The sequence below is a fragment of the Carcharodon carcharias genome, chromosome 20 (assembly GCF_017639515.1).
Source record: "Carcharodon carcharias isolate sCarCar2 chromosome 20, sCarCar2.pri, whole genome shotgun sequence".
In the NCBI taxonomy this organism is placed as follows: domain Eukaryota; kingdom Metazoa; phylum Chordata; class Chondrichthyes; order Lamniformes; family Lamnidae; genus Carcharodon; species Carcharodon carcharias.
In genome coordinates, this window is record NC_054486.1 from 109584355 (window position 1) to 109603962 (window position 19608).

The window sequence follows — 19608 nt, forward strand, 5'->3', positions numbered from 1 at the left end:
CAGCTGTAGAATTGGCCATTCCCTCCCAGGCGGGGGCCATCAAATGCTCTGCGGGCCGGAGGACATCTGCCAAGGTCAGAAGCCAACAGGACAACAGAGTGAGCAGGCTGTCTCAGATGCCAGTGCCAGCAAGGGGACAGCACCTACACGTAGCACCCTGAGCGGTCCAGGCATCGGAAGCGCATCTTGAGAAGACCATTGGTTCTCTCCACCACAGCCCTTGTGCAGATGTGGCTCCTATTGTACCGCTGCTCAGCTTCTGTTCTTGGATGGTGGAGAGGTGTCATGAGCCACCTTCTGAGGGGATAGCCCTTGTCACCCAGCAGCCACCCATCCAGCCGGGCTGGAGCACTGAAGAGCCCCGGCACCTGGGACTGAGAGTATGTAGGTGTCATGGGAGCTGCCTGGGTACCTTGCACAGACTTGCAGAATGTGTAGCTTGTGATCACACACTATCTGCACGTTCATGGAGTGGAAGCCCTTCCTGTTGACGAAGGCACCGGCCTCACCTGCTGGCGCCTTGATGTCCACATGTGTACAGTCTATAGCACCCTGGACACGGGGGAAGCCAGCAAAGGCCGTGAAGCCTCTGGCTCGCTGTGTCTGACTGGCATTGTCCCAGCGGTAGTGGATGAAAGTCAATGCACGCCTGAATAGAGCCTCTGTCACCTGCTTGACACAAGTGTGGACAGTTGATTGGGAAACTCCACAAAGATCATCCACCGAACCCTGGAAAGAGCCGGAGGCATAGAAGTTGAGGGCAGCTGTGACGTTTAGAGCCACTGGCATGGGGTGTCCACCCACAGTTTGCAGAGATCTCAAGGCCAATAATCTGACAGTTGGAGGTCACTGTCTCTCTTGACACATGGAGCATCCTTCAGCACTGGACCACAAGCATATTGAGGTAGCTGCTTCGCTGCCTGTAAACCTTGACAGCAGGGTGTTGGCGTCTTCTGCAGCCCCCTTCTGCCTTGCACTTCCTGTTGGCCCTGCACCCCTTGTACCTGCACCTTTCCTCACAAACGTGGCTCCCCTGGAGGTTGAATGTGGGCTCCTGGCCTCCTCCCCCATCTGGCCCTCCCTTCCTCCTCAGGGGTGCCTCCTCCAGGGTAAGGGAAGGCTTCCTGAAAGCTGCAGGCCCCCAGAAATGATCTCTACTGTAAAGTCCTGACTAAGGCTTTTACTCCTGCCCTGGCAGCTGGTATGAGTTTTGAAGTCTTCCTGCTCACTCAGGCAAGTAAAAGTGACTTTCACACTTAAATAGCTCAAACATCACATTCGCAACCCCACTCACCCCTCTTATCCCGCCCATGGATGAGGTTTGTACAAATGTCTCCTACCCGCCTGCCCATCGCGCCTGTGTGTGACGTCCTGAAGATCGCACAGGCCCCGCAAAATCGAGATCAATTGCTGCCTCAAGGGCCTTAACCGGCCCATTAATTGATGGCGCATCCGAACTTATAGCACCCGCCTTCCCAAATATCGCAGTGGCTCGAGGTGACGTGGGGACACTCGCCTGACACCACCGGGTGGGCGTGAGGGACCCGTCCCCGCCCGCCAAGGGGAAAATTCTGGCCATGGATTCTAACACAAAGTGACAACTTGTTTATGGAGTTGCAGTTCATGAGCAAAAAAAAAAAATTGGGCGTTAAAACAATTGAAAACAACCAACGACTCTCAGGTCTCACAAATCAGTGTCACATTCCTTTCCTTGTCTGGAATGGCAGATCAAAGGCTGGCACTTTTAAGGGTCCAGGAAGGGTGGTATGAATTTCCTGTAATCACCAGATAGGACATAATGTCAACTCTCACTAGTGATCTGATACACCCCAATATTTAATAAAGCTTCCAGCACACTTAGAGCAACTTTTAGGCACCACCCTGCCCCCTACACCCACTTATCAAGGCTGAACAAATGACAGGAGATTTCAGTTTCAGTTTACAATCACCATTAGTCTGATAAACTCACTGTGATAATCACACAGATAGAGAAGTGCTCTTGTATCTGTAGATTGGAGATAAGTGATTTGCATATAGCTGCACCAGTATTACTATCAGGGAGGGAACGGTTGGATGGAGGGCCCTTATATATAAAAAGAACGAACACCAAAAGAAAAATATTCACATATTTGAGCTGCACCATTTAAATAATCAAGTCATAGGATGTAAAATCTCCACTGTGCTCACTATGGTCACTGCCCAAGCACTGCACAGAATACTGTCTTCATGATATTTCCCATTGCTGAAATGACAAGACTCTCTGGAGGCAGGAATCCAACATCTTGCTTACAACTGACTCCAGGACCAGGTTTCTGGCAGGTGGGAATCAACTGACATTCTTTAAATTGTCAATTTTCTCCCCTCCAGTCCTGAAGGCGACATTCTAGACGACGACACAGATACTTTCCACTCCAGGTCACATTCCAGCTAGACACATCCTCAGCCAATGACCATACACTTGCACTTTCCAACTAGAGGTTGGATCTGACAGGAGAGTAATTATTGAATAGCTCCAAGCATAGGAAACCCTGGCCAATTTATTTAACCTCTTGCAGGTATGGATCATACTGAGGCCAGCTGCAGTGTCCCTTCCATTTCACCCCACCCCATTGAAACCACCTAACCCTGTACCAAGCTCGGATCGAACAAAATGGGGAGCACGGCACAAGGGCAGGTTATGATGACACAACATGGTTGAGCCGGTTCAAAACTTGGGCAGTAACTTTAAGTTAACTCACTGGAAAACAGAGACAAGCACAAACGCACAGTATACACCCGGCTTCATAAACACATGGGGCTCACCTCGCAGAAGGTTCCTGAATATCCCCGAACGCAGCGACAGTGGAACCCACCAAGCAGGTCCTGACACTGCCCTCCATTCAAACAAGGTCTGCTTGCACATTCATTCATGTTGTATTCACAATTTCTGCCAACAACTCCACGTGGGCAGATGCACTGGTATCCTTGTACACCGTTGCGCTGAAATGTTAAAATGTAACGAGGTCAGAGATAGCATTAAAACTCGTCAGTGCCTCTGCTCACCATAGGCCCACTATTGCCACAAAGCCTTTGGTTGCTGTGATTCTGGAAATTCTTCCCTCTGAATTCTGTGATTCCGAGATTCTCTCTCCACCTCTCTCTCCTCCTTTAAAGCCCTTGTTAAAAATCTACCCCTCTGACCAAATTTACATCACCTGTCTTTATCTCATGTGGTTCCGTGTCATTTTTTAAAATCTTATAACGCTCCTGATGAAGGTGCTATACAAATACAAGTCAGTCTCGAGGGAAACAGAAGGTTGAAGGGACAACTACACGTGGGAGAAATTTCAGAGGTCTCTTTTCTAATTACTTGCAGTTATTTAACAGCTACGAGATGCAATGAAGTGGGGGGTGGTGGGGCGGGGTGTGTGGGAGAGGTGTTGGCGAGAAGCACCCTGGGAAAAAGGCGAGAGAAGTGTCAGACACGGACAACAAAACAGAGACACACTCGGGGCACGGCTGAGATGGGGAGAAAATCAGAATAAAAAGACTAACCCAAAATTGGGAAAGAACCCCATAGGGGCCCAGGATTTTTTTTCTCTCCCTTTAGCATCAGAGACACCAGGCACTACAGAGAAAGTAGCGTCTGAAGAATTCTCTATTTGTTGACGTTCTTGCATGTTTTTGTGTGCAGACAGCACCCCTTTGGGAACCTCCAGCTTTTTCTCAGACACAGTGAGGGAGATCCCAAAGATTGCATCACCTCTGTAGGGAACTGGGAGAACCCAGTACTACATAAAACACACAATTACCCCTGAAGAAAAGGTCAGATACATTTAAACTTGCAGCAAAATTTAAGACATCTTTAAGTTTGCTGCACGTACAGAAGCAGGCACTTTTCAGGAGGTGAGAGTTTAATTTTCAATTTTTTTTTTCTTTACTCTTTATTGGGATGTGGACATCGCTGGCGGGGCCAAAATTTGTTGCCCATCCCTAAGTGCCCTTGAACTGAGAGAGAAAGTGTGTTCGTGTGTGTGTGTGTTGGCGGGGGGGGGGGGGCGCGGGGTGTGCGAGGAGTAGAGAGAGGGGGGGCATTAGTGAACCAGATGGGTTTTTATGACAGTCAATGATATTTTCATGGTGACCATTATTGAGATTACCTTATATTCCAGATTTATTAACTTTAAATTCCAGCTGCCTTAGTGGGATTTGAACCTATGTCCCCAGAGCATTAGCCTGGGTCTCTGGATTATTAGTGTAGTGACAATACCACAACGCCACCATCTCCCACCATATTACTCTTCACATGACAGTTACTGTACTAACATGTGGATACTGAAAGGGGAGGTCTAACTCAAAGGCTAGCAGTGAAGTTATTTGTTTGCCTTGAAGGATATGCTGATGGCAGAGATGAATTAAGGTGGGAGGAGGCTTGTACCCAGCATAAACACTGACATAGATTATGCAGTACCAAGACAGCTCTATGGAATTCTAATTTTAAAATCCTGTTCATACCTTGCATGTTGCTCCATTCTGGCACTGTCCATGGCAGCCGTCGATATCTGAAGAGGTGACAAGTCCATAATTACACAAGGCATACCTTAAGGGCCTGTAATCTGATTTACTGTTTGAGCTTGCCCTATTCATTTCCCAATCTGCCTAAATATAAAAATTGAACAGCAGCACTGACAAAAGTACAAATCCCATGTGCAGGCCTAGGGCTACCTGCAACTCATCTGCAGTTGAATTCCCTCCAGTGAAGGGAGGGGCTTGTTTCAAAGCACGAGGAGCTTTCACTACTCTCTTCCTGCTGCTATAACCCAGAGACAAATCCCCCTCTTATGAACCGAGGTACACGAAGGACTCTGGGCAGCCTCCCAGGTGCTCAACATTCATTCAGGTTCTCTACATGTGCGAGGATAGGCATTGTATATCGGCAGGTTATTGGTAGTGGAGGCTGTCTCACCCAAGCCCAATCCTTTCCTTCGGCACCCTCACTTTCCAGCAACTGGTCAGGGAGCAGTGATCAGAAGCAGAATTTCCAGCCAATTTCTCTCCTGGTCCCTAAACTGTGCAGCCTTCCCAGCAGCTACACAACAAACACGGACTGATACTTCCTAAGACTGCTATCTCCACCACCTAGTATGGCCAGGATAGATGTGCAAGTCATTCAGCCATCCTGACTTCCACATAATGTTGGGTCAAAATCTTGGAACTCCCGACTTAAAAGCACTGTAGGTAGGAATACCATGGAATGCAGAAATTCAAGGTGACAGCTCATCACCATCTTCAAGGGCAATTAGGAGTAAGTGCTAAATGCCAGTGGGCACCATATCATGAGGATAATCAAGGGCCTTGATGATCTGTACCACTCCCAGTTACTCAGTGACCCAGCAGTGGAGGTGGCTGGGGGTGGAGGTGAACCTGTGCTGACTCTCAGTATCATCTTTGCTCGATGAAAAACACTAGTCAATTGTTAACGCAACACATCAAAACTATATACAAATATAAAGTGAATACTGACGGATGTCACAGTTCTGTCCAGACCATTCCAGGAGGCAGTCACAGTAATATCCACCAATCAAGTTTCTGCAAGAATAAGCATTAACGCAAGGCTCCATCTCACATTCATTAGCATCTGTGAAAGGACATGGAGAGAAAGGGGGGAGAGAGAGAGAGATAAAGAGAGAAAGGGACAGTCAGCAACCGCAGCTTAAAGCAAGCAAGCAGATTAGCTGCAGAAAGACCCAAACATTTAATCACCAAAAACCCACTTCATCTAGTCACATCTTTTAAACTGATCAGCAGAGATCATCACTGGAACTTGAGCTGGGTTGAGTATATTTTGACTCTGTTCCTGTCAAGTTTGCTGAACCATGTGACGATTTTTTCTCAGCAGTAGGACCCACACATTGAGCTCACACCTATGGACAGAGCAGAGAGTAGGAGCTCAGCATCTCCAGCAACTTTGCACCCCCATGACAGTGAGCTCTTAAGGCCTCAGAGATCGTAGCGCTGAGCATAAGATTGTCAGGTTTCACAGATCTTTACTCGGACCTTGCCATCTTTAGAACAAAGGAGCAGGGCAAGGCCATTCAGCCTGTTACTCCATTCAGTTAGACTGGGGAGGTCTATAGCTTAACCCCATCTACCTAGCTGGTTCCATAGCCCTTAATATCCTTACCAACAAAAAAAAAACTCCCAGCCTCAACGTATTCTAAAGGGAGAGATTTCTGCCACCCAATGTGCAGAAAGTGCTTCCTGACATTACTCCTGAATGACATAGTTCTAGCCAGGAGCATCCAACCTGCAACCTTCAGCATTTAGCCAGTGGGAGATACTGAGGAAAGGGGTGAGGTGGTGGTGGGAGGAAAATGGTTGCCAATTGCAAAAAGAATCCCAAATAGTCTTCATAATAAAAAAAAATCACCAAAAGACGTGATTAGGCCTAGATGAGCTAATGTAGGAGCAAAGGTTTCTCCTGCAATGATATCCGTCAGATTCCCACCCAAAGAAAACACTTCAAATTTATTACAGGGTCAGGTGCCTTCGCATGATATTAACGCATTTTCCCGGCCACCACAGCAGATCATATATTTTGTTTCCCAATACAGCAATCACCACAATTTTAAAAACAGGAAACAGAAGTTAGTGAATTTAAGGCTTCAGGAAAGAAATTCAGCACCACCACCAAACAAGGCACCAGACTGAAGCAATGCCAACCCTATTCAAGCCAAGCCACCACAGCTCCAGGAACCCAACCCCCACACACCCCTAGACTGCTTCCAAGAGCTGGAATCATTGTGTAGCATGATCCTACGCATCAGCAGGCCATTCAGCCCCTCAAACTTGTCTTCCCATTCAATTAGATTATGGCTGGCTTGTACCACAACACCATTTAATCTGCCTGTTGAAGAATACTATCTGTAGACAGGGGCCCTGCTGGCAGATTTATCTGCAACCCGTCTATTTATGAGCAGAAGCCCATGTGTAGCTCCTTACCCAGCTGGCAAGTCTTCCCAATCCACTGTTGTGGACAGAGGCACTCAAATCCATTAGCACGATCAATACAAGTCCCACCATGTGCACAAGGGCTGGACGCACATTCATTTATATCTAGAGACAGACAGAGAGAGCGCCCAAATCAGTAATGTAGAAACTTAAATAATTACTGCTCAAAGGCTAACACAAAACATTAGGTTATACAACTAGGTCCAGATTTCCTCAAATCTTTGCATTCTGTTCAACCTCTACACTACAAACAACCCATCACTAAAATGAACAGAAATGATCACTTGGAGGGAATTAGCATGAGCATTCAGGAAAAATGACACACATCAGCCCTGTATATAAGGATTGGATAACGTGTTTCATGATACCTTCAGTTCATTACTCCAAGTCACCCACAAGTACCAGTTTTGCAGCTCCAGTTCCATCAGTAGACTGTAGATTTCAGTCAGCTCCAGGGGACGAAGTGCATTCTGTCTGACAGCTCAGAGCAACTCCTGGCTAAACTGAGATGCTAAACTGAGGTCTTGTTATCCTTCATCTCCATGGTATTATTTGAAGAGAAAACAGCGGGGGCTCCATCCCAGTGTCCAGGCCAACATTTCTCCTTTAGCCATCACCACTGGAAATAAATTGAATCTCCATTTTTTGGATTTTGTGGTGTGAAAATTGGATGCTATACGTGCCTAATTAACAGTCCACTGTTAATGAACCGTATGTAAAGTGCTTTGGGATGTTTAAGCAATCCAATAAAGAGCTATACAAGTTATTTTTTTCTAACAATTTGTTCATTTACAGGTTGTGAGCATTGCTCACAGAGCCAGCATTTATTGCCCATCCTTTATTGCCCTTGGGAAGGTGGTGGTGAGCTGCCTTCTTGAACCACTGCAACCCTTGTGGTATAGGTCCACCCACAGTGCTGTTAGTAGTTGTTCTGGGTTTTTGACCCAGGAACCATGAGACACCGTGATATATTTACAAGTCAGGATGGTGTGGCTTGGTGCGGAACTTGCAGGCAATAGTGTATTTTCTTTTTATTTCTTTGTAGAATGGCAGTTCTATAATGGGTAGGTCATTTAACAATAGGGGGGGATGCAGCAAAACCTGCCTGCTTTCCAATGCAATTTTCCCTATCATGTCTCACCACGTTGGGTTGTCTTGAATCTTGCAAAAAAGGAATCTTCCAAAAGCCATTCAGAGGGCAAACTCGGTTGGCCAGATTGGTGCACACCCTCTTTCTCAATGAAAAAGATGGAAGCTTACCATTGGGCATTTTGGCTAAAGCCATCACAGACATCACCCAAAACTTGATGCCCATGTGATGGATGGAGGCCAATGCACTGACAGGAAACTACTGGGCAGCACAAACCTCCCAACATGTGCAACTCCCAAGAGATGTAACTGCAAGAATTCATCCATTCTTGCCACAATATAAAGCTTCCATAAAAAAACTCCAAAACAAGATGCATAACCTAATTTTCTGACTTCTTCCCCCCTCCATTCCCCACCAAGTGCTTCCTCCACCCATCACTGGCCAGAATCTGCATACCCTCGATTTGCCATTTTCCTGTGAGTGCAAGCACTGTCCTGTAGGGTAAAGGGGCAGATAACAAATGAAAACAGAAAATGCTGAAAAAACAAAGGTCTGGCAGCTTCTTTGGAGAGAGAAACAGAGTTAACGTTTTGAGTCCATATGACTCTTCTTCAGAGTTCTGAAGAGTCATATGGACTTGAAACTTTAACTGTGTTTCTCTCAGACAGATGACAAATACTGACAGCTTGACTGAGGGAATCACATTAAGGCAGATGAATTATCTGTGGTGAATCATTAATCTCAGGCCCAAAGGTACCACCTTTAAGTCACAACAACAGCCAAAGGGACAAGGTGAGCCTCAAAGCTCTGATTAAACTTCTTTAAATGAACTAAGTAGAAATGCACATCATCCTGGAACCAAATCGTCCTTGGCCCTCTGACCTCTACCCTCATTTACCCACACTTATGGTGTAACTACACGTCTTCAACATAAAGCAGCAGACTATAAAAAGTGGAAAGTTTGTGTTCAACTTCGCTCACTTGGAGATTCCTAATCCTCCTCCATATCCAGTACAGCTGCTGGGTGGTTGTAACTTCCTGCTGCTGTCCGATGAGTGTTACCAGGAGTTAGCGACCCCAGTCTCTGTGCTCAGTTGACCTGTTGGTGCTGTCCAATGAGCTCTGAAGTTGGTGACCATTTGGTGATGTTAAGAGGAAGGCCCATTCACTAGCAGGCTCAGCATTATGTGTAAATCCCCCAATGAGGTCACTGACACTCTCCAATTGTGAGAAATCTCTCAGATGATTTCCCCCTCTTCAGTGTTATGCTCCTCAGTCCTCTCACAAACACAAGCTTTAGACAAGGATACAGATGAGCAGCTTCTCTCCAAAGGGGATGATTACAGAGTCGCTGTTTTCACTGTGAATAATGGATGGATAACAGGTAGCCTGAACACTTCTCATTGCTGTGTACTGGGGAAAATCTACAGAGAAATTATAGGGAAATGCAGATTGATGCTAGTGGCTGCATAAACTCATTTTGAACTTTCTGACCTCCAAAGACTTACCAATACTTTACTTATTTATTACAGCTACAGCTATTCCAGACTCAAATTCTGACCTTGAACATCCTTTATTTTAATCGTTCCACCATTAGCAGCCATGACTTCAGCTGTCAAGGCCCTAAGCTCTGGAATTCTCTCCCTAAACCTCTGTCCTCCTTTAAGATGTTCCTTAAAATCTACCTCTTTGACCAAGTTTTCTGGTCATCTGCCTGAAGATCACATGTAGCTCAGTGTCAAATTTTGCTTTTAATGCTCCTGCAAAACTCCGTGGAACATTTTAGTACAAAGTCACTATTTAAGTAGAAGTTTGTAGTAGTGTCCTACCAATTGCACAGGTTGTCCCATTCCAACCTGAAGGGCAGTGACACTCAAATCCAGTTGTGACCTCATAGCAGGTTCCTCCATTTGCACACGGGTTGGATACACAAGCATGCTCAGCTATAAAAACAGATAAAAGGCCAGAGAAAGTTAGAATGAAACTCAAACATGGATAAAGAACCCTCCCCCACCCAAGTCTTGTCAAACCCAGGAGTAATAGAGGTCAGTTTCCCAAATTCTGACTGATGCTGCAAACTCAGTAAATGGTTTAAAACCAAGAACGCACATTATTATAGGCACCGTTACAACACTGGAAATCTGGGTCCAAGCCTAAATTATGGATGAGACAATGCACGGTCTGAATATGAGTCCGCACATTTAAGATGGAAATTACAGTAAAGATGGAGGCCATTGGTTCGCTGTGCCCATTTCGTTGTCTTTATTGTTCTAGATTTTCCTTTCCAAACACTTACCCCTTTAAATGTCACAATGCCAATCCAACGACCCTTTGTGCTAACGTATTCCATGTTCTATTAACTCTTGTGTGAAAAGATTTTCTTTAAACTTTCCCTTTGATTCTTCTAGCAATAATCCTCAATTTGTGTATCCTCTCCTATAGGCTCAATGGGTAAATGCCCCACCCCTTCTCTGTAACCTCCTCCATTCCTCTAACTTATCAAGATCTCTGCACTCCTGCAATTCCACCCTCTTGAGCATCCTCAATTTTAGACTGCTTCACCACTGGCCTTCAGATTCCTAAGCCCTAAAGCTTTGGAATTCCCCCCCTAAACTTCTCCTTTAAGTTGCTCTTTAAAACATCTCTTTCTTTGCCTGCAAAGTATTTCTCTCTCATCCCCTGCACCACCACCATCACCCCCCACCCCACCCACCCCACCCACCCCACCACCCCCCCCAACCCCACCCCAATTAGCCTGTCAATATACCACCTTGTTCACACACAAAGAACAGCTGCAGGGCAACAGAGCCAATAGAAGTGCACCCCTTGCTAAAGCACACTAGCAAAACTAAGAGCTTCACTGTACGTGGGAGCAGAGGTGGCTCCATAGCTATGGCATACTTACCAATGTGACAGGTCTTGCCGGAATACCCTTCAGGACAGACACACTGGTATTCGTCAGGCTCAGTGTTCATACAGGTCCCACCATTGATACAGGGATGGTGCGTCCCACAGTAATTTAAGTCTTCAGGAATAAAAAGAATTGTTTTGAATTAAAGGGTTGAACTCAAAAGCCACATGCACACATTGAGATACCAGATATCCAACCGAGTCTGTGAACAAGTGGCGACTTGCTATTTATCCAGGGCAAAATGGGCTCATCAATCACTGACCAGACAGACACATAATTCAATCTTCACATGGACATTAAACAGATTTTTTTTAAAAAAACTGCCCTTTGACAAGCTAAACCTCGTTCTTAAAAGGTTGGAGTCATTATTACAGCAGTGAGCATATCACACTGGAAGATCAACACCACTAATAGTTGCTTAATATGTAGATGATCAAAAGTTATCAAGATTCTGCTAGGTACAAACAGATGACCTCTGTTCAACAAAATCACAAACTGCAGGTTTGAACACAGAAAAGTGACATTTGTGTAGAGGGATGGGAAGTGTGTGGGGCAGACTGCCCAGAGACAGTAGCTGGAGTTAAATGTTGCCAAATCCAAGGAGCCAGATAGACCTCTGACAAAAAAGACTTGAGGGACACATGAAGCAAGCAAGAAGGGCCTGAGGGTACTGCTTCTTGGTCAGTCCCACATAGTGTACACCATCAGCATCTTCTTAAAGACAGGAAAAAGATCAGCACTAGAATTTCAGTGAGGTGTAGTGGTGGGTGGATCAAACTTTCACTAACTCAAAAATACAGATTCCACTCATCAAACTGGACTTATATCTGGAAATGTCCCTGCAGAACGCTGGAGAGAAACACTGGAGCGGGAAGAACTCCTGTTCGCTAGAAGTAAGAACACCACGAGATGACACACTGAAAATACCTTGCACTGGATTAATTCGAGTTCTCTATAGAATATTGGTGCCAATAATGTACAGAAACAGGCCATTCAGCCTAACTGGTCCATGCATTGTTTATACTGCACATGAGCCTTCTCGCACTCGAATTCAGCATTACCTTCTATTTCTTTCTCCCCTCATGTCTTTACCCAGCTTCCCTGTAAATGCATCCATGCCATTGACTTCAACCTCTCCTCTGTTAGTGAGTTCCACACTCTGGGTAAAGAAGCTTCTCCTGAATCCCTTCTTGAATTTATCAGTGACTACCTTATATTTATGAACCCTAGTTTCAGGCATCACCACTGTAGATAGTGCCCCAGAATGTTTTTAAACACCACACTTTTCAGTATATGTACACACGCACACGCACGCACACTATTCTTTCATGTACAAAGGTGCATTTCAGAGATTTGGGGGAGGTGGAAGTGGGGGTGGTGCAGGAGAAGGGTGCTGCAACATGTTCTGATGGGCAATTTACCAATGTAAAACAAACTCCCTCTCCACACTACATCTGCCCAAGGTGCTTGGGAGACACATACCTTTGTTGCAGAGCAGGCCCCCCCAGTTGGTTTCACAGCTACACTGCCATGGCTCCATGCAAGTCCCGTGGACACAGCCTGGGTATGGGATGCACTCATCACAGAAGTGTCCTTGCCATCCATATAGACAGCTGAAAAAAACATGGATGAAATAAGATTAATTGCTTTGCATAAGAAGAAAAATCAAGACTCAAAGCAGCTTCAAGCTACTGCAGTAACATTATTGATTTGGCATTAGTTATCAACTGTGGCACAGTGCTGACAAACTGAGATAAATTCACAAAAGGTCATGAATCAAGTCCCACTCCAGGCTGACTCTCCCAGTACAGTATTGAGAGAATGCTGCACTCAGTGTGCTGTCTTTCAGGTGAGACATTAAACTGAAGTCTCATCTATCTGCCTTTTCAAAAGTCCTTCCAGGATCCAGTTAGTCATCAGCCTGAAATATTAACTCAGTTTCATTCTCCACAGATGCTGCCTGCCCGCCCGAGTATTTCCAGCATCCATAGCATTTTGCTTTTGTGACAGAATAATGCGTCCCTGGTAAAGGCCCACAAAATTCTGGAGTGACGATAGTTGGGAGGAGCCTTCACACAGTTCACAGGATCAGTTCAAATTCCATCAAAAAGAGTTTGAGAATTTGAATTCAAATAAATATGGAAATTAAGAAAAGAGACCATAACTGTCATAAATCCCCATATGGTTCACCAATGTCCTTCCGAGGGGAAAACCGGCTGTTCCTATCCAGATTAGGTCTAAATGAGACTCCAGTCCCATATCAACATGGCTAAATCTTCTCTGAAGTGTCCTAGGAAATCAGTTTGTTGGATCACCATTCGCCATGTGGACTGCAGCACTTCAATTCCCATGGCAAATAGAGATGGTCAACAGATGTCAGCCTTGCCAGCAACACCCATATCCCAAGAATTAACTTTAAAAAAGAGACACTGTCAAGATCGGAGGCTGCTGCTTCACCTTTAACCACCTCAGGTCTTCCCGAGGAACTTTACAGCCAATTAATTCCTTTTTTGATTGGTGCGTCATTTCCTACATCACAGCAATGACATCAGCCAATTTGTGGGACATTGCAGTGAGCAAATTGGCTGCTGTATTTCCTACATAACTTTAGCAGTGCCTCAATGGTTGTGAAGAACTTTTGATTACTATAATGTTGGGCATTTGCAACTCAGCAGTGGAAAGCTGAAACCAAACTTATGTTTTAACATAAATTGTGGGAATTAGAGGGAATGCTGCACAGTGTGCTGTCTTTCAGATGAGACAGTAAACTGAAGCCTCTATCCACCTGCCTTTTCAAAGTCCTTCATGATCCAAGTCTGGTCATTAGGGAGAAGAACACAAGGTTATAAGCATTCCACCTCAAACGCGTTGAGATACAATCAGACGAGTCCTTTCCATCTCCACTTCACTGAAAATTGACCCACATTTGCTCCTGCTGCTTCAAACATGCTGTCAACATTCCATGCACTAGGAGCCTCATACTCTACTGATGAAGAATAAAATTATTCCATCTTGTAGAAAGATTAGAGAAACTGGAATTGGTTAATAGGAGGTGCACTGGAGTTGTTCAAAATTATGAAGGATCTTGATAGTTTCTCCTTATCCTCAATTGACAGGAAGATTGGTAACCAGGGGACATAGAGTTAAGATAATTGGCAAAAGAACCAGATGGAGGGTGAGAATTTTTATTTTATAAACAGTCTGTTATGATCAAGAATGCACTGCCTGACAAGCTGGAAGATATTCAAAGGTAACTTACAAAAGTGAATTGGATAAATACTTTAAAAGGAAAGAGAAGCCGAGTGGGGCTAATTGGGTCACTCTTTCAAAGAGCCAGCACAGATACGATGGGCCAAATGACCCCTTCCTGTGCTATATCATCCTGCTCCTAGCACTGAAAAACATCCAAACAACAGATAGCTCCTCCAGTTTAAAGACTTACAGGCTTGTCAGAGGCAGAAGCAGGGAGCTATCTGGTGAAAGGTTACTTCATCTATTGTTGCAGGCCAGCACGCAGCTATTTTTATTGCTGGCAATGATTAAAATCACAGCTGTCACACCGTTATTCTGGGGAAAGTTATTTTCGGATGCCTCGCAGGGACCAGAGTCATTGTCTCCCTAACAGAGTTATTGCAGATTTAGGTTCCAGCTGAAGGATTCCTACTGGAAACCAGAGTCGCCAGTCAACAAGGACCATGGTGGTGGGGGAGGGGTTGGAGGAAAAGGAGGAGTTCTGTTCAAATTTCAAATAGTACCAGCAAATCTACCAGATAGTATGAATAAGTTTAAGAGAAAAAAACCAGATAAACACGCAGGAACAAGGAAGAGAGAGATAAGGTGAAGGAGTGAAACAAAGTAAGGTAGGAAAAGGTTTGTACAGAGCATAACCACTGGTATAGACCAGCTGGGCCAAGTGACCTGGTTGTGTGTGTAAACACCTCACCAACCAATGTTCCAACTAGTCAGAGGGAAGGGAAAATAATTCATTATCCATGGATGGTTCTGTAGTTTACAAGACGAAGGCATCTAGTTTTGTCACATCATTGGCAGAAAGCTTCAAAGTCTGAAGTAAAGAATTACACCAAGTGCAAAAATTGGTAAAGTTTTACAGAACACAGCTGTACCAGGATGGATGGATTAGCAACTAAGAGAGGGGGAAAGGGCTAAATTTTCAAGGGTGGTTTATGGCTGATTTGAGTCCTTGGGACTGTTAGAGAGATTAAGGTTGGCTTTTCTCTTCAGAGTCAATTACTTTGCTTCCTCAGCTTCAGAACTGCTTAGCATTCAGGCAAGTAGACAACAGAAATGACTGGAACATAGTGGAAAAGGAATGTGCATATTTGCTGCAAGTTACGCTGCTTGCATCAAGCCTAGACAGGAAGGTTGCTATAAATGAAAGCAATCCACATTACGCAAATAAAAACAGAGAATGCTGGAAATACTCAGCAGGTCTGGCAGCATCCACGGAGAGAGAAACAGAGTTAACGCTTTGAGTCCGATATGACTCATCTTCGGAACTGCTCTGAACAAAAGTCCTTGACCTATAATGTTAACTCTGTTGCTCTCAACAGATGCCGCCAGATCTGTTGAGTATTTCTAGTATTTCCTCTTTTTATTTCAGATTTCCAGCATCCTAAGTAGTTTGCTTTTGCATTATATAAATTTTGGAATGTATTTATTAGTCTGTGTTAACTTGACCGACTAGCGCTCTCTACTAGATCTTTTGGCACTCTCTTACTGGTTCTTTTGTCGCCAAGCCAGAGGGAGCCGTTATGCAAAGGTCCTGTCTGCCCTCTCAGGGGACTTAAATGATCCCATGACATTTTGAAAGGGAGCCAATATTCATCCAAACATCTAAAACCAATTATCTGGCCATGGTCACTGTGGGAGCTTACTATGCACAAATTGGCTGTCAGGTTTCCGAAATTACGACACTTCAAAAGTGCTTCAATGGCTGTAAAGCACTTTAGGACAGCCAGAGGTCATGCAAGCATGAAAGGAAGTTCTTTTTTCCTTTGTGGCTTCAACCTATCCTCTTAAGGCCTGAAAACATAAACTAGGCTGACACCCCAGTGCAGCAGAGAGAGAGAGATCAGGAAATCCAAGCTCCTGAACTCTATCCAGCAACGGCACAGAATGGACAAGAATCAGGCTATGTTGCCCCACAAAGTTAAATCGTTTCTTGGTACTTACGGTCTAGATTCACAAAAGAAAGAGTACCAGCAGAGAGCTGGTGTCACCATGGAGCAGTTCCCTAGCAGTAGTTGTTAATTTTAAGTCAAAGGGGAGAGAAACTGGGAAAGTAGAAACTTTCCCATTCCTCCACAGTGATGGCACTCATATGATCACATTCCAACATCCACAACGGTTCTGGAGGAGAACACACTTTAGGTTCTCACCGCCCTTTATGTGGAAACTGGCCTTCTTGATTTCACTCCTAAACGGCCTAGCTCCAATTTTAAGATTAAGTCCCCTTGCTTTGGAGTTCCCCAGCCTGGATTATGCAAGATTTATGCCCTTAACGACTTAATCCTCTAAGCTCCGGTATGATTCTGTAGTTCAGGGGTCAATACTTCGGAACTCGGCTCAATCCAACTAACATGTAATCTGCTCACAAATGACTTAAACTGGGAACCTCAATGCCCAGATAAAATTTACTGTTCCATAATTTGACCGGCACAGGCTCGATGGGCCGAAGGGCCTTTTTCTGTGCCGTAGACCTCTGACTCTAATTCCTTGCCCCACGTTTTATTTAGTCATTCATCCAGCAATTCAATCCAGAGGAACAGAAAATACTACACAAAAACATTGGATGTTAACGGGGATTAGGTTTCTAAACATGTTGCTGTCTCCAGAAGCCATCTGGCAATAGGATGAGTACACTCAAGAGTACACACCACCTTAAATAGATGATTTATGATGGAATCACAGTGTTTTCCCACCCACTTTGTATGTGATCATGTTCCAGAATTAACAAGCCACTGCCAGGGCCTTGTCCAGTGGCTATTTTGTAAGTCTGAGCCCACCAAACGAGCGTCATCAGGCTATTCAGGACATCACACGAATGGCATCACGTGGCTTCAGTGTTTACTACCCACAGGATTCACTGCAGCAACTCACCAAGGCTTCTTCAACAGCGCTTCCTGCATGACTACAACCTTCACCAACTAGAAGGATGAGAGCAGCAAGTGCATGGGAACACCACCACCTCCACACTGACAATGAGGTACTTCAGTGGGTGTAAATCATTCTGAGATGATAAGAGGTTGTGAAAGGCAGTATATAAATGCATGTTCTTACCTTTGTTTAAATCAAGGAACAAAGAAAGTGGGGAAAAAAGTACCACAGCATTAACGATTTTAAAAAAAGTATCCCTCAAAAGCTTCCTTCTACATCCCAATAAAGTGAGGTGGTAAAATGAAATGTCATTTTTACAGGGACAGCTATTTTACTTCTGCGGAACAACTAGATGCTTCACTTAAAGAGAAGAATGAACCAGTTTTCTCTGAGCAGGATATCTTGCTGCCTACAACATCAACAGGTACACAACAGAATGAGTCAACTTTCCATGTGGAAATCCAATTCATGCCACTTCTGGCACTCACCTCGCAGGCAGGAAAGTACAACAAGCCAGCAGCAGGGAAAGGAAACTGTCTTGGAGATCTAAATGGAACTGCTGCAATACCCAAGAGTATCACAAAGAGCAAAAATGCCAAGCTCTCATCTGGGGAGAGGGCTTCAACATTCACTTCACACAGCTAACACAGGCTGGGTGGGGCACCAGCTTTACACTCTGGCCTTCTTTGGTGCAACTTCCAAACAAATGACCTCTATCACCTAGAAGGACAAGGGCAGCAGGTGCATGTGATCACCATCACCTCCAAATTCCCTCTCAGTCACAATCTTGGCTTGGAAATATATCACTGTCATACCCTCATCTCCACTGGGTCAAAATCCAGGAACTTCCTACCTAACAGCACTGTGAATGTACCTACCATGGACTGCAGCCACTCAAGATGGTGGCTCACCTCCCTCCAGACTAACTAGGGATGGGCAATAAATGCTAGCCTTGCCAGCGATGGCCAAACCCTTTGCATTAATAAAAGAAAGTAGGCTCTAATGAAACCCAGACTGATGGATGAATGTGGCTGGCTGGAAGGATCCAAAATGAGTTCATACAATTTGAACCCACTAAGCAAGGAGCTCGAGCACAAAAAGTGTGCTGAGGTGAAAAAAGGAACAATGCTTAATCGCATGTAGAGGAGAATTCTCCCACTTGGGGCTGAATCACTTTGATGCTGTGGAGGGAGCTTCACTCCACAGTGGTGTACAGGTCAACTTCTCCTGCCATGGAAGGCTTGAAATAGAAAAATCTCTATTCCCCACTGCATCTCTCCTTCCTCGATAAGCACTCTAAAAAATTCACACAAATGGAAAGTGTAAAGGATTTCATCCCCAAAGATAGCACATCCGGGATTTCAACAAACATTAAATAACTAGTCCATTTTACTTTTAAACTTATTGCTGTGATTAAACAATTTACAATTAGATAGATGGTGATTTTGCAATCAGCCTCAAGGAGCATATCAACATAACAGAACAGCAACAGCTTGCACTTAGAACGCCTTTAATGTAGTAAAGCATCCCAAGGCACTTCACAGGAAGTGAACAAAATTTAACACCGATTCACATTAGTGCAGGTGATCAAAAGCTTGGTGAAAGTGATAGGTTTGAAAGAGAAAAGGGAGATAGAGAGGCAAGGAGTACTGAGGAGTTGGGGTTTGTGGGGAGTAGGGTATCTGAGACAGCAGAAATAAAAAGAGACATGACAACAGAAGAAATGTGTGTAAGAGGGGTAAAGGGGAGTGTGTTTGGTGGGGGAAGGAGAGGAGAAATAAGTGAGAAATAAGTGAGAAAAAAAAGGAAAATAAAAAAGTGATAGGCTCAAGTCCAGATCAGCAGCCAAAACATAGATACGGCTTGATAAAAGAAAATAAGTTACATAGGCCTGCTTACATGGCTGGTAATTAGGGAAGGAACGGAGATAATAGGAAAGAGTTCAGAGTTAGAGTCAGAGGTCCTGGTGGGTAGCATGGAGTCAGCTTGGAGCAATGAACTGATATGCAGTTTCAGAGACAGGTGTGGAGGGGACTGAGCTGGAGGCCATTGCTCTGCCATTCAATTAGATCATGGCTGCTTGTGCCTTAGCTCTATTTATCTGCCTAAGCTGCATAATCTGACAAAAGGTCTATGACCTGAAAGGTTAACAGCTTCTCTCTTATGCTCCCACAGATGCTGTTTGACCCATTGAGTATATTTAGAATTTTGTTTATATTCCAGATTGGCATCATTTGTAATAATTTGTTTTTGCGTTTTTTAAATATCTTCACTGGATGTGAGCATCGCTGGCAAGTGCCCTAATTGCCCCTTGAGAAGGTGGTGGTGAGCTGCCTTCTTGAACCGCTGCAGCCATGTTCTGTAGGTACACCCACAGTGCTGTTAGGGAGGGAGTGCCAGGATTTTGACCCAGCGACAGAGGTAATGAAGCAATAGTATTTCTATATCAGGGTGGTGAGAGACTTGGAGGTGGTGGTGTGCTCATGCACTTGCAATCCTT

The 19608-nt window shown here is 44.7% G+C and overlaps 1 protein-coding gene across 3 annotated transcripts in view; it reads right to left on the minus strand.

Moving 5' to 3' along the window:
• LOC121292804 (protein jagged-2-like) overlaps window positions 1-19608 on the minus strand; it is a 179239-nt gene that overhangs the window by 35982 nt on the left and 123649 nt on the right. The window contains exons 6-12 of one of the 3 annotated variants that reach the window (XM_041215219.1): window positions 12474-12604; window positions 10986-11105; window positions 9910-10023; window positions 6982-7095; window positions 5504-5617; window positions 4495-4541; window positions 2803-2979 (exon numbers count right to left, since the gene is read on the minus strand). In XM_041215219.1, coding sequence (XP_041071153.1) covers window positions 2803-2979; window positions 4495-4541; window positions 5504-5617; window positions 6982-7095; window positions 9910-10023; window positions 10986-11105; window positions 12474-12604 — 817 coding nt within the window. The remainder of the gene's footprint in view (window positions 1-2802; window positions 2980-4494; window positions 4542-5503; window positions 5618-6981; window positions 7096-9909; window positions 10024-10985; window positions 11106-12473; window positions 12605-19608) is intronic. The other 2 variants (XM_041215220.1, XM_041215221.1) reach the window with 2 other exon arrangements.